At 54.1% G+C, this 13164-nt stretch overlaps 1 protein-coding gene across 2 annotated transcripts; it reads right to left on the bottom strand.

Moving 5' to 3' along the window:
- Nucleotides 1-1514: 1514 nt before the first annotated feature.
- CIMAP1D (CIMAP1 family member D) lies at nt 1515-6855 on the bottom strand (the record flags this gene model as incomplete). Of its 2 annotated transcripts, none has more annotated exons than XM_081092993.1 (4): nt 1515-2574; nt 3619-3732; nt 5894-6043; nt 6729-6855. In XM_081092993.1, 4 exons carry the CDS (start codon nt 6853-6855, stop codon nt 2039-2041), a joined length of 927 nt encoding a protein of 308 aa, XP_080949119.1. In that variant the 3' UTR covers nt 1515-2038. The 2 variants fall into 2 exon arrangements, with proteins under 2 accessions (XP_080949119.1, XP_080949120.1); XM_081092994.1 differs by having other exon boundaries at nt 5894-6001.
- Between the last annotated feature and the right edge of the window lie 6309 nt (nt 6856-13164).

Below are 13164 nucleotides of genomic sequence, written 5' to 3'. Positions count from 1 at the left end.
TAAGCTTCGCGTCCACTCTGCAGCCTTTCGCTGAGTCTGTTTCCCAGGCTGTGAGCCAGGAGCGCGCGCTAGAGGGCCATAGGCTCCCGCATTTCTGGGGAGCGCTATGGGGCAACAACCCCACTGAGCCCTTGGGCCTGTCCGGCCCCAGCCAACTAGACCCCACCCAAGCCTCAAGGGTTGTCACGGTCACCCCAGGACCCAGCTGCTCAGACGGCCTCTGTGGATCCTCCTCCCCCTCCGGCCCCACCCCAGCAGGGCGGACTGCTGGGAAACAAAAGGAGGGGGCCGGGTGTCCGGGCAGGTGAGGAAGGAGGGGCAGGATCGATACATCAGAGAGATGAGATCACAGCCCAGCAGCCACGATGGGGGATGGGGGGTCCAGCATAGCTGTGATTGGCCCATAACCGGTGGGAGTGGGGGGCGGGGAGGCGGTGATGCTGCCCGAGTGTCACACTGTAGTCGCCATTGTGAGTCCACGTCCACGGGTCTGGGGTGAATGAGTGCAGAGGGCGTGGCCTTCGGGTCTGTGTAGAGGGGTAAGGCTTGTCGGGGTGGGGAGCCCCTATCTGAACTTGTGTGTGCTGTGTGTCTCTATTGTGGTTTACATGCATGTGGACTGCGTGAGGGTCCGGTTGTGTGTATATTGTGTGCAGATGTGAACACGCAGAAGGGTTCTGGGGCCCCCCCCCCAGGTATATGGTTGGGGGGGTCCGTGTGCATTTCGGTGTGGGTGTGTAGGGTCCTAGTGTGTGTCCCTGTGTGTGTAGGGGTTTTGGTGTGTGTCCAAGGGGTGTGTGTTCAACTTTGGCACCCCCAGGCTGGGGAAGGGGACAGAGTTAGGAGAGAGCTGACACCCACCCTAGGTCCCCGCTGGGGTCTCCCTGTGGTGCTGTCCCTGGGGCCATCTCCTCCAGGAAAATGCAATGGCAGTTTGTTCCTCCCAAGTTCCTGAGTTAGGGTCTTTCTGGGTCGGAGTTTTTAAGGCCTAGGCTCGGGTGTCATCACACAGAGGGCTTAGTCACATGACATCATCCATATGTTTCCTTTCGGTCCCTAGGAGAGAACGGCAGGAACAGAGCCCAATGGCCAGAATTCAAATCCTGGCATCAGACAAACACTAAGCTTATAGTGTGTCCTTAGACAAGTGTCCAATCTCTGAAGCACCATTTCCTTTTGGTAAACATCACCTAACTCCTGAGTTGCTATGAAGCTTAAATGATCTTTATCAACATCTGGCACATTGTAGAATATATCAAACTCCTATGTATCCTTCAGAACCCAGCTTCAACGTCCCCTCTTCCAAGAAGCCTACCTGGCTCCCCCCACTCCAAGCTCTGCCTCCACCTCTGGGCTTCCCCCAGCTCTGGATCCCTCCTCTGGTCCCATCCAGACTCCAAGGTGCTGCAGAGCTGGGGGTCTGGATGCTGAGAGCAGTGTTTCAGATCTTCTGTGATGTAAATAGACCCTGGGTAAAAATGAACGTGGGTGCGTGTGCGCTGCTGACAGCTCTTGATGCCACAGAGATTTATTGGCAAACAGCTAGAGGAGGGGACGGGGAGGGGAGGGCATCAGGACTACTTCCAGCCTGATTTTGGGCTGGGATCAGGGCAGGAAGCTGTGCTTCCATGAGAAACAGTTTAGATCCCAATTTTGGCAGAAACCTGAGCTGTGTTGGGGGCCCAGGTCCTAGCAGCGTGGACACCAAGTTCTAGGACACAGGAAGCTCCGTCTCCAGCCAGCCACTGGGGAGAGCCAGGGTGTCTCTTTCTCTGCCTGGCCTTGCTTGGCCTGGCATGACCAGGAGAGAAGAAACTGGGGCGCTGGAAGGAGGCTCACCCTGCACAGGGCCACGGGGTCACAGGCCCCAGGGACTGGAGGACGTAGGTGGCCTAGAAGGACCTCAGACAGTTCAGAAAAGTGGAAGGAAGGAGGTTCCCCCCCTCCCCCAGCTTCTCTAAGCCATCTCACCCCAGCCAAAGCCAGGCCCAGGCGGGGCCTGCCCACACCCCACTTCAGGGGGTAGGAAATATGAGGCTTAGCCCAGGTGCTGGCCTGCATGCCTGCATTCTGTCCCCCAAAGGCGGAAGGGTGCTGGTGTGTCCGGGGCCATGGTGGTGGCCCGTTTGGAGTGTCGGATGCCCATGGTGAATGCCGGGGCTCTGGCTTTGGTCACAGTGACCCGCTCAGGGCTGTGGGTGCCAGGGCCAGGAGTCTCATCCAGGGGATGTGGGGCCCGGGGCCGCCCCAGCATGGTAAAGGCAGGAGGGCGCTGACGGTAAGCATTGGGGTCTGAGCTCTCATACTGGCCTGGGCCTGGTATCTCAGTGGGGTCCTGTGGGGGGCGGGCAGGGGGTGTGCGGCCCACCACTGTGTAGCTGGGGCTACTGGGCTTGATGAAGATCTGGGCACCCCAGAGAGACGGCAGAGTGTAGGCATTGGGAGCGGGGGCTGAGGTGTCCAGGGGCGGTGGACGCAGGCGGGAGCCCAGGGTGAAAGCCGGGGGGGTCCGCTGGCGCACGGGGGCCACCTTCTCCGGGCTGTAGGCCCCAGGGCCGGGTGTCACCTCCAGACCTGCGAGAATGGGGCAGGAGGTTTGGCAATGGACAGAGTGCTCACCTGATCAAAGACCTTGCATGGCTCCCCATTGCCCACATGCATCCCGGAGCTCACAGCACTTCTGAAGAAGCCCCGAGTTACTTCTCCCTCTTCCCCACCTTGCCACACAGTGTGTTCTCGTTCAAGCCTCCAGGCCTTTGCCCAAGCTCAACCCTCTGCCAGGCAAGCCTTCTGGTTCCCATTCTTATCCTTCCAGAGCCTCAAAGTCCCTCCTCCCGGCTGCCTTTGCCACAGCCCTTCTAGGGGTCCCCTGGCCTGCTTCTTCCCCTCTCCCCAGACATGGCCACACTGAAGTAGGATGGTCCCCACCTAAGTCTAACTCCACCATTCTGAGATCTCATAAAAAAAGCAAGCACCTGTCAAATCTACTTCAACTCCCAGCAGTTGGCCTAATATATGTTTGGGAGGATGGGTGATGAATGGTTGGGTGAGTGTGAATGAGTAGATGAATGGATCCATGGGTATATAGATAGATGGATTGATAGATAGATCCTGGATGGATTGATCAGTGGATGGGAAAATGGATCAATAGATGGATTGGATATGAACAAGTGAATGGGTGGGTAGATTGATGAGTAGATAGCTGGGCAGATGGATGGATGAATCTGAGTGAATGAGTAGATGGGTGATAGGTGAAAAGATGAAAGGGTGGGTGGATAGGAAACTGGAGTCAGGTGACTAAATCTTTAGGTGACAGTAAGCTGTTTGCAGCCTGTGAAGGGGATTTCCACATTTGCCACAGTCCCCACTGCACCCTGCTGTCTTCTGATGCCGAGGATGAGCCCCAGATGCCCAGGTCACCATCACCTTGGCCCACTTCACTCATTCAAGTTCTCTTAAGGCCCCCAGCCCCGCTTCCGAAGTCCTCCATTTCATCATTGCAAAGACACTGAAGTTCTAAGAACTTGGGGATGGGAGGGGGAGAAGACAGAGGCAGGACAGTCACTGAGTCCCTGAAGGGACGGGGTCCTCTTGGAGTAGCACAGGCCAGATACTCACCTCGAGCTTTGCCCCTGCCCTGCATAGAGTAGGCAGGAGCGCAGCTTCGGCCAAACCGGGTGACTTTTGGGTCCAGGAAGTAGACTGGCCCAGGGCTGGAGTCCTGTGGAGATGCTAGAGAGAGGAGTCCAGGGTCCTGAGTACGTCCCTGATGGCCCCGCTGCTCCCACTCAGTGCCCCTGGTTACCCCTAAGGCCCTTCCACCCTCCACACACCCAGAGCCCCATCTTGGAGAGCAGAGACCTCAGCCTCCTGAGGTCTGATTGCCCTGACCGGGGACCTGGATCTCAGCTTGACTTTGTCTTGAGCACTCCTGTGCCTTCCACCCCTCCACCTCTCCTCTGCCATGAGCTAGGGGAGCAGTTCTAGAGAAACCAGCTCATGAGTTGGTTAGAACTGTACGTAAAGTGAGAGTAACTAGGCTCTGACAAGGTTCTGAGGAGGGTCCTTTTAATGCCTTGGCTTGTTGGCACGTGACCAGCTTAAGGGAAGGGCTCTAGGTCACATTTAAATCCCAGCAAGGCCTCTGTGAGCTGTGTCCTTGGGCCTGTCAAAGCCTCTTTTTCCTCAGTCGTAGGATGAGAAGCTTGACAAGTGAAAGCATCCATGGGAGGAGTGGTCCAGAGCCTGGCTCTTAGTTATTGGGACCAATGACTGTGATCGCCATTACTAATGATAAGCACAACCAGATATAAGTGTATAGTAGGTTTGACAAGTATTAATTGGTTTGCATGTGTATGTGCACGCAAATGGCACCATGCACACCCTGAAGCATGTTCTTGATAAATGAGCACATCCCAACCCATCTCATTTCCCACCTCCAGGCTTTTGCCTCTGCTACAAACTCTGCCTGGAGTCCCCTTCTCCTCCTGGGGCCTCCAGGGAACTCCTACTCATCCTATCAAGCCCAGATCCCACGCCTCCACCTCCAAGAAGTCCCTGAACATTCAGCAAAGTCTACACTAACCACCCCCACCCTGATTTCCCAGGTGTGTCCTAGAAAGAGAGTGGGGGACACAGGTTCCTCAGGGTCATAGGCTAAGTTTTTAACCTTCTGGGTGACACTGACTCCCTCACTTGCCTTCCGGGCCCCCTTGCACTTCTTGAGTTCTCTCTCTTTTGGTTCGGGATGTTTGCTGATTCTGAAAGTGTGACTGCCAGCTGCTCCCTCCCACCAAGCCTCGGTCCATGTGAATCAAAGTCCCCACACGGGACCCTTCCGGGCCCTGACCCTGGCCTACTTGGGACCTCAGAGCAGCTCTAGAAAACGGGCTGATGAGGTTTGTGGTCCCTGATATGAAGGGTACAGGCTTGCGGGATGAATGATGGAATGGACAGCTGGAAGCCACCCGCATCCCTGCACTTGGTGGTCCCGCACACATTCTGGCCGGGAGAAAAGTGGACGTCACAGAGGTCAGGTCACCCACTGACTAGGTGAGCCCCACTTCCTTCGCTCTCGCCACCCCGGGCTTGACAAAGGATTTTCACTCTACTCTCACCACACGCTGCGAGGGAAGCAAGGCCCGGAGAGCCCCTGGTTGTTGATGGAGCAACCGAAGCAGGCGCTCACTCCCCGGGGCCTCTCTCCTGCGCTGACCAGATACCCAGCATTGTAGCTACTCTTAAGGCATTGAACCCTCACTGAATAAACGTCTCCAGGCGCCTACCGTTTGTTTAATCCTGACAACTGTGTGTGCAAGAAGTCTATTGTCATTGTTTACAGAGGAGGAACCTGAGGCACAGAGCAGTCGAGTGGCAAGAAATGTGCTAAGTGCCGAAACCGGTTTGGCTCAGTGGATAGAGCGTCGGCCTGCGGACTGAGAGGTCCCGGGTTCGATTCCGGTCAAGGGCATGTACCTGGGTTGCGGGCATATCCCCAATAGGGGATGTGCAGGAGGCAGCTGATCGATGATTCTCTCTCATCGATGTTTCTGACTCTCTATCTCTCTCCCTTCCTCTCTATAAAAAATCAATAAAATATATTTTAAAAAAAAAAAGAAATGTGCTAAGTGCAGCAGGCAAATGCAGGTCCTAACCACCACACGATCCCTTCCACTCTCCTCCTCTGTAAGGAAGCAGGACCAGAGAGGCACAGCAGCTTCCTGAAGCCCCACAGCAACCCACCCGATTCCCGCCTCACTCATTAGGGCCTAGATCTATCCAGTGAGACAATGCTCCCTGATCGGGGGTGATGGGGGGGGGGAGTTTAGGGTTTCAGGAGGCCTCTCAGAACCCCTTCTCCCACCCCCACCGCCCTGCCCGCCACTGGCCTTACCCTCGCTGGGCCTCCGGAGGAGGGAGTAGGCAGGACTGGCCACCCTGGTGCAGTCGTGGTTGATGTAGCCGACAGTGGACGGCAGGGCGTACAAGCCTGGCCCGGACCCTGTGACCAAAGCCCCCAGATCACGGCCTGGGCCTAGGTCCCCTGAAACATGGTGGGGAGCTCAGGGCCCAGCCCTGTGCCCCCACCCAGGCTCCCAGCCACCCACCCTGGCAGGGGTGGGGGGAGCAGGGGCTCCTGCTGCGAACAAGCATTGTGAGCCAAACATGCATCACAGGGGGAAGGGCTGCGGAGCCAACAGCCTCCTCCCACCTAAGGGCACAGGGGATGGGATAGACCCAGAAACGTGATGTCACAGGTGGGGAAACTGAGGCCCAGACAGGGGTATCCCGCTGCAATGTTCGACGGCCTCTGCAAGAACGTCAGCGCTGCCAGAGCCAGGAAACCCAGCCATGGAGGCTGACTCCAGACAGGGGAACTGAGGCACGATCCAGGGCCCAAACCGAGATCCCACAATGAGCGTCACAGTCGGAACGTTCAGCTCACTGATTGATACACCACTGACGCCTCCCAGTGCTTTGCCTGGGTCCGTCCCCCCAGGGCCCTCGGCTGTTTGGTTCATGGCTGCGCCCTCAGCACCTAGAAGGGTACGTCGCCCATAAAATGCTCAGTTCTTGGTGGGCGGGGGCATATGCAGGGTCCTGGAAGCACTGTGTTCACCCCCATCCTACTGGGCAAAAAACGGGTTTGGGGAAGGGCAAGGACTCCTAAGGGGCTCCCAGAAGGGGTCCCACCGCCACGGCCCCCCTCCTCCACGGCCTGCAGGTACCGTTCTCCAAGGTGGCCATCCTGCAGGTCTTCCTCAGGCCGGTCTCTGGGATCTGGCACTCTGTGCACCGCCGACCCAGGGGCGCCGGGGTCTGCCGCGGAGTGGGGTCGCAGCTGAGGGTCCCCATGGTGAGCAGGGGTGGGCTGCAGGGAGCCCAGGGCTGGGCAGCGCTGACACTTATGCTGTCTCCTCAGCCGCGGTGGCTCTGGGTCGCAGGGTCCAGCACCGTCCCCAGTCCTCGAGGCTTCTGCCTGTGTTGGCAGAGCCCTGGCCTCACCACACCCTCCCAGGGACCGCACAGACGGCCCCTTGTCCTTCAGCAGGGAGTCTTGGGGCCCTGGCCCAAGCGGGCTGGTCGGCAGACGCTGGCCTGGAAGTGGGGCTGGGATCGAGTGTCGGCCAGATGGCTGGACAGTCCAGGAAAGAGTCCGGTGTCAGCAGAGCGGGTCCCCTGGGAGACGGTGGAGCTGGGCAGCTGGGGCCAGAGCAGGCCCCGGGGGAGCTGGAGCCACAAACACAACACCCACAGCCTTGTAGCGGGAGGGACTGATGAGGTCATGGACTGCATGGCCCCATTTCTACACCTGGGGAAACTGAGGCACTGCCCGAGGTCATACAGCAAGTCTGCCACTCTGGGCCAGGAAGCTTACCTCCTTCCTTCCTTCCTTCCTTCCCTCTTTCCTTCCTTCCTTCCCTCCCTCCTTCCTTTCTTCCTTCCTTCCTCCAACAGTTACTTAATGAGCAACAACTGTGTACTAGGTTTTGTTTGGGTTGATGAGGACACAACAGGACAGACAGACAGGGAGCTGATGTTCTTGGAAGGAGAAAGAGAAAATAAACAATAGCCCAGCCGGCGTGGCTCAGTGGTTGACCAGGAGGTCACGGTTCAATTCCCCTCAGGGAACATGGTTGCAGGCTCAATCCCCAAGGTGGGGCAGGCAGGAAGCAGCCAATCAATGATTCTCTCTCATCATTGATGTTTCTAACTCTCTCTCCCTCTCTCTTCCTCTCTGAAATCAATAAAAATATGTTCTAAATGATAAATTCATAGATGAGCGTAGTATATTATAAGGTGTTAAATGTGTTGTAAAACACAGAGCAGGGTCAGGAGTCCGAGATGGCAATGAGGGAGCCGCCGAGGGCTATTAGGGTCGGATGAGAGGTCACTGCATGGAGAAGGTAAGAGGATACAGAATGGCTGTGCAAAGGCTCTGGGGCAGGAGCAAGGACGGTGAGGAGGCAGCATGGTCCTCCACAACAGCCACTGCCTCCCAGGAGCCCACAAGGATTTACTCCCGCCCAATCTAGAGTTAATCTAGAGTAACATTCCTGCTCACCGAAGGCTGCTACTATGTCAGGCTGCAAGACAGGGCTCAGGAAAACTTGGCTGAACAGAATACAATCCTGTCTCTTCCATGGCATCCTTGTTTGTGGCTGTATTGTCGGGCCCTTTTACACTGTAATGTTTTAACAGCTTTATAGAGTTACTAGAGGCCCAAGTGCATGAAATTTGTGCATGGGTAGGGTCCCTAGGCCTGGCCAGTGATCAGGACCAATCTGTGGGGTGACCAGTGGGGCGATGGGGTGGGTGGGCCCTGCTGGCACCTGCCTTAGCCAGCCTAGGGCCTACTGGCTACAGGCAGCTCCTGCATTGAGCATCTGCCCCCTGGTGGTCAGTGTGCATCATAGCAACCAGTCATTACACCAATTGTTCTGTAGTTCAGTTGATTTGCATGTTAGACTTTTATTATATAGGATAATTCACATCCCATACAATTCACTCTGCAATGTAATTGTAATACATTCTGTAATTTTAAACTTTTTAATAAAAATGTTATTGTCTATGTAAAAGGTTATAAAACAAGTCTTAAATGCTTGTATTAGTAAAGAAAAAAAATCTTAAAATCAATGACCAAAAGTCCACCTTAAAAATTTTGAAAAAGGCCCTGGCTGATGTGTCTCAGTTCATAGGAGTGTCGTCATCCCATACACCAAAGAGTGGGTTTGATTCCTGGTCAGGGCACATTCCAGGTTGCAGGCTCAGTCCCTGGTGGGGGCATGCAGGAGGCAACCGATTAATGTTTCTCTCTCACATCAAGGTCTCTCTCTCTCTCTCTCTCTCTCTTTCTCTCCCTTCCTCTCTCTATAAAACCAATTTTTTAGAAGTTAGAAAAAGAAGAGTAAGTGGCAGGAAGGGGATCAAAAACATAACAGCAGAGCCCTAGCCAATTTTCTCAGTGGTTAGAGCAGTGGCTCAAGGACTGAAGGGTCACAGGTTCAATTCCAGTCAAGGCCACATACCTTGGTTGCAGGTTCAATCCCCAGCCCCCGCTTGGGGCTTGTGTGGGAGGCAACCAATCGATGTGTGTCTCACACATCAATGTTTCTCTGTCTCTCCCCCTCCCTTCCACTCTCTCTTAAAAAGTCAATAGGAAAAATATCCTTAGGTGAGGATTAACAAAAAACACACAAAACAAACAAACAAACAAAAATGTAACAGCAGAAATGCATGAAATAGGAAATGTAGAAAGAATTAACTACCCTCCCCACGCAAAAAAAAAAAAAAAAAAAAAAAAAAAAAAAAAAGCTGGTTCTTTAAAAGAATCAACAAATTTTATAAACCTCTAGCCAGACTGATCAAGGGAACAAGAGGAAGGGATACCACATCAGGAATACAAGAGGCACATCCCTGCAGACCCACACATGGGAGTGAGCACACGGCCCACATGCACATTCTCTCTGAGCGTCATCTTTCATTATCACAGCATCTCACTGAGGAAGGCGCTGTGACTGAACCTCATCTGTGGTTACAGACGGAGGAACAGGCTCAGAGAGTGGACATAACATGTGTAGGCCCCTCAGTAACTCATCAGCAGAACTGGGACTTGAACCCAGGACTCTAATCAAAGCTGAGAGTCAAGGCTTCTTCTAGGTTCTAATCCCAGCTCAGCTTTCTGGTTGTGCCCAAAAGCCACGGTGGATTCCTGTGGCCCTAAGAATAAAGGCCCAGTCCTCACTGTCACACAAGGCTCTCTTGTCCCCTCTGCCCTCGCCTCCACCCCTCAATCCTCGCTCCTCCGCTCCCACCACGTCAGCTGGCTTGTTATTCCATGAACCACTAAAGCAGTTCCCACCTCAGGGCCTGTGCCTGCTCCCTCCCCACCTGGATTTCTCTACTTGTCCTCCCTCCACCTGGATGCCTTGACCAGCAAATGAGCCCACAGTTGGCTCCACCCTCGGTCCCCTGGGGGCCCCCCACATTGGACGGGCCATTTGATTTTTTCCAGAAGCAGCAGAAACTCCAGAGCTGTGGACAGAACTAGGCACTGAGGAGGGAGACGACAGAAAAATACCCCAAACTCACTCTCTCCTCCTGCCAGTCAGAGCCTCCCGTGAACCAACACTGGCCAGAAGTGCAGGAGCCCAGGGACCCCACCTCTGAGGTCAGCCAGGCACAGAAAAGACAATTGTCCCTCTGCAGATTGCTCCCCGAAGCCAGCCAGGCTGCAGCAGCCAGCATGGAGTGCAGATCCCTGGAGACACTGGTTCCAGCCGGAACTCGGACCCAATGGCCTCAGCTTCCCACTGAAGGGAAACTATGACCGCCTTCCAGGACTCAGCTGGGGCTTGGCCCTCATTGCCTCGGTTTCCCCACTGTAACTTGGGAAGGAACCAAGAGCAAGGGCAGCATGGAATGGTCACCTGAGCCTGTGAAGGGCAGCTTTGAGGACCTGAGGGCCCGGCCACTCACCACACAGAGACCAGCCCCACTTCAGTCCTCGGGTCCCCCACTGATGGCGCCCGATGGCGCCCCTTCTCTCTGTGGCTCACATTTAGCTCTGAGCTCTTCCCCAGCTGCCAAAGAAATGGCATGCAAACGAGCTGCTATTTCATTTAAAGCATGGTGGGGTTTTTATTATTGATTTCAGAGAGAGGAAGCGGGAGAGAGAGAGAAACATCAATGATGAGAGAGAATCATCTATTGGAATGGACCACGGACGAACCCCGAAACCCGAGCATGTACCCTGACTGGGAATCAAACCGTAACCTCCTGCCTCATGGTCAACACTCAACCACTGAGCCACACCGGCTGGGCAAACAAGCCACACTTTTCATTCAGTCTGACTCATTGACAGAAGAGAGCTAATCAGAGGACAAGGCTAAAGGAACCTGGATTGGGAGTGAGTATGAGATACAAGGGAGGAACGGCACCTCCCTGGGCCTCAGGATTCTGAAGGATTGATACAGGTGGTGCTCCCTCAATTATAGCCTTATCCTAGTTCAGGGATGGGCAACCTTTTTGTGAGTGCATGCCAAAACCAGTAAAATCTCTGATTCAAAATTCTTCTGCGTGCCAACCCTAATTTTTTGCAAACATGTTATGCCTACTTGATATCTCTTAAGGTGTACGTATGTGAAGAACCTTGAAGAAATAACAAAATTCATTCGAGCGACAAAAACACAGTATATGATGATGAAAAATACATTTATTTTTTAATGTATACATGTACACTGATAGTCCGACAGAAAACTTTATGATTCCGTTTGATATTATCAGTGGGACTTTTGCTGCTGCATCGCTGATGACAGAGATTTTACATCAGGTTTATATTTTGTGACCTTCAGAGATAGGCACGAGCTACTACTTTCATCCATCAGACTACGCCTATTATGAGACTTAACAAAATTCATCACTGAGAACAAAGATTCACAAGCATATGTGGATGAAACCAAAACACTGGTCGGATCTAGGAAGGCAGGGAGAGTTAAGGCAGAGGCATAGAAATTGCTCTTCCCCTCTCTCATCAATCCATGTCTATAGTCTTTAAGATGACTTGTTATGTGAAATTATTTATTTATCTAAGATGCACCTACACTGAATTTATCTGAAAAATAAAAAGTCGATATTAAGAAAAAAAATTGTAAATGGAAGATTATAAGAGAGGGTTTTGCGTGCCAGCAAAAGTTACTGGGGTGCCATGTTTGGCACGCGTGCCAGGGGTTGCCCATCCCTGTCCAAGTTACTAATTCAGCCAGGATGTATCTGTCTTCCCACTATGCACTGGGCACTGGCAGGTGCTGGGGAAACGGGTCTGAACCAAACACGTAAACTCCCTTCCTCACCGTTTTGTTGCGAGTGGCGAATAACTGAATTTCAGAATACTTTGGAAGGTAAGGAGTGCCGTGACAAAAGATCACGGACAAGGAGGGTTGGAGGTGTGGGGAGTTTGCAGTTTGAAATGGGTGGTCAGGCCCTGGCCGGTTTGGCTCAGTGGGTAGAGGGACAGCCTACGAACTGAAAGGTCCCAGGTTCGATTCTGGTCAAGGGCACATGCCAAGGTCGTGGGCTTGATCCCAGGTGGGGCTTGCAGGGGCAGCCAATCAATGCTTCTCTCTCATCATTGATGTTTCTATCTCTCTCTCCCTCTTTCTTCCTCTCTGAAATCAATAAAAATATATTTTATAAGAAAGGAAGGAAGGAAGGAAGGAAGGAAGGAAGGAAGGAAGGAAGAAAGGAAAGAAAGAAAGAAAGAAAGAAAGAAAGAAAGAAAGAAAGAAAGAAAGAAAGAAAGAAAGAAAGAGGTGGTCAGGGGACGCCTCGCTAGGAAGGTGGCATTGGATGAGAGACTGAAAGAGGCGGGGCGGGGGCGTCTGGAGAAAGGGCTTGCTGAGCAGAGGTCACACAGCCGGTCCAAGGCCCTGAGGCTGGACGGTGCCTGGCCTGTTGGAGGAACCGCAGGAAGGCGCAGGTGGCTGGAACGGAATGAGTGAAGGGGTGAGAGGGAGGAAGTGAGGGCAAGGAGGTGACAGGGCAGGTCGTGCAGGATCCTTTTGGCGCGGGAGGACTCGGGCTATTACCTGAGGGACGTGGGAGCCATGAGGGCCGTGGCCAGAGCAGGAACCTGCCCATTCGGTGCTCATCGCATCCTCTGGTGGCTACTGCCCGGAGGACAGGCTGTGGAGTCCGAGGACCAAATCTGACTCGGCTGCTCACGGGCGCCTCCTGGTGGCTGCGAGGGAGAACAGGCCGTGGGCGGCGCCGGGAGACCGCGGCAGAGAGGACGGCGCTGGCCCAGGAGGGACAGAGGGGGAGGTTGGGGGAGAGTTTAAGAGGACCCGGGGTGGGAGGTTGGAGGTGAGTGGGGAGAAGGATGGTGGGTTCCTAGATGGAGGTGGAGGATGGGGGTGATAAGCAAGTGGGTTCTGGGTGTGTTCTTACACTGGAGCCGACAGATGTGCCGTAGATTCCGTGTGGAGATTGAGGAAACCAGATGTACTGAGGCTGCCTCCAGGATTTGGGCCTCAGAACCAGGAGGACGGAGCCCTGTAAGGAGGAGGGGGAAGGTGCCGGAGGGGCAGGCTTTAGGAGAAGACCCAGAGTCCAGTTTTGGAATTGTACGTTTGGGGCTTTGCTAGGAGGTGCCTGTGGACAGAT

The sequence above is a fragment of the Myotis nattereri genome (assembly GCF_964212035.1).
Source record: "Myotis nattereri genome assembly, chromosome: 5".
Taxonomy (NCBI): Eukaryota; Metazoa; Chordata; class Mammalia; order Chiroptera; family Vespertilionidae; genus Myotis; species Myotis nattereri.
This window is presented reverse-complemented; position numbering and strand designations above follow the sequence as displayed.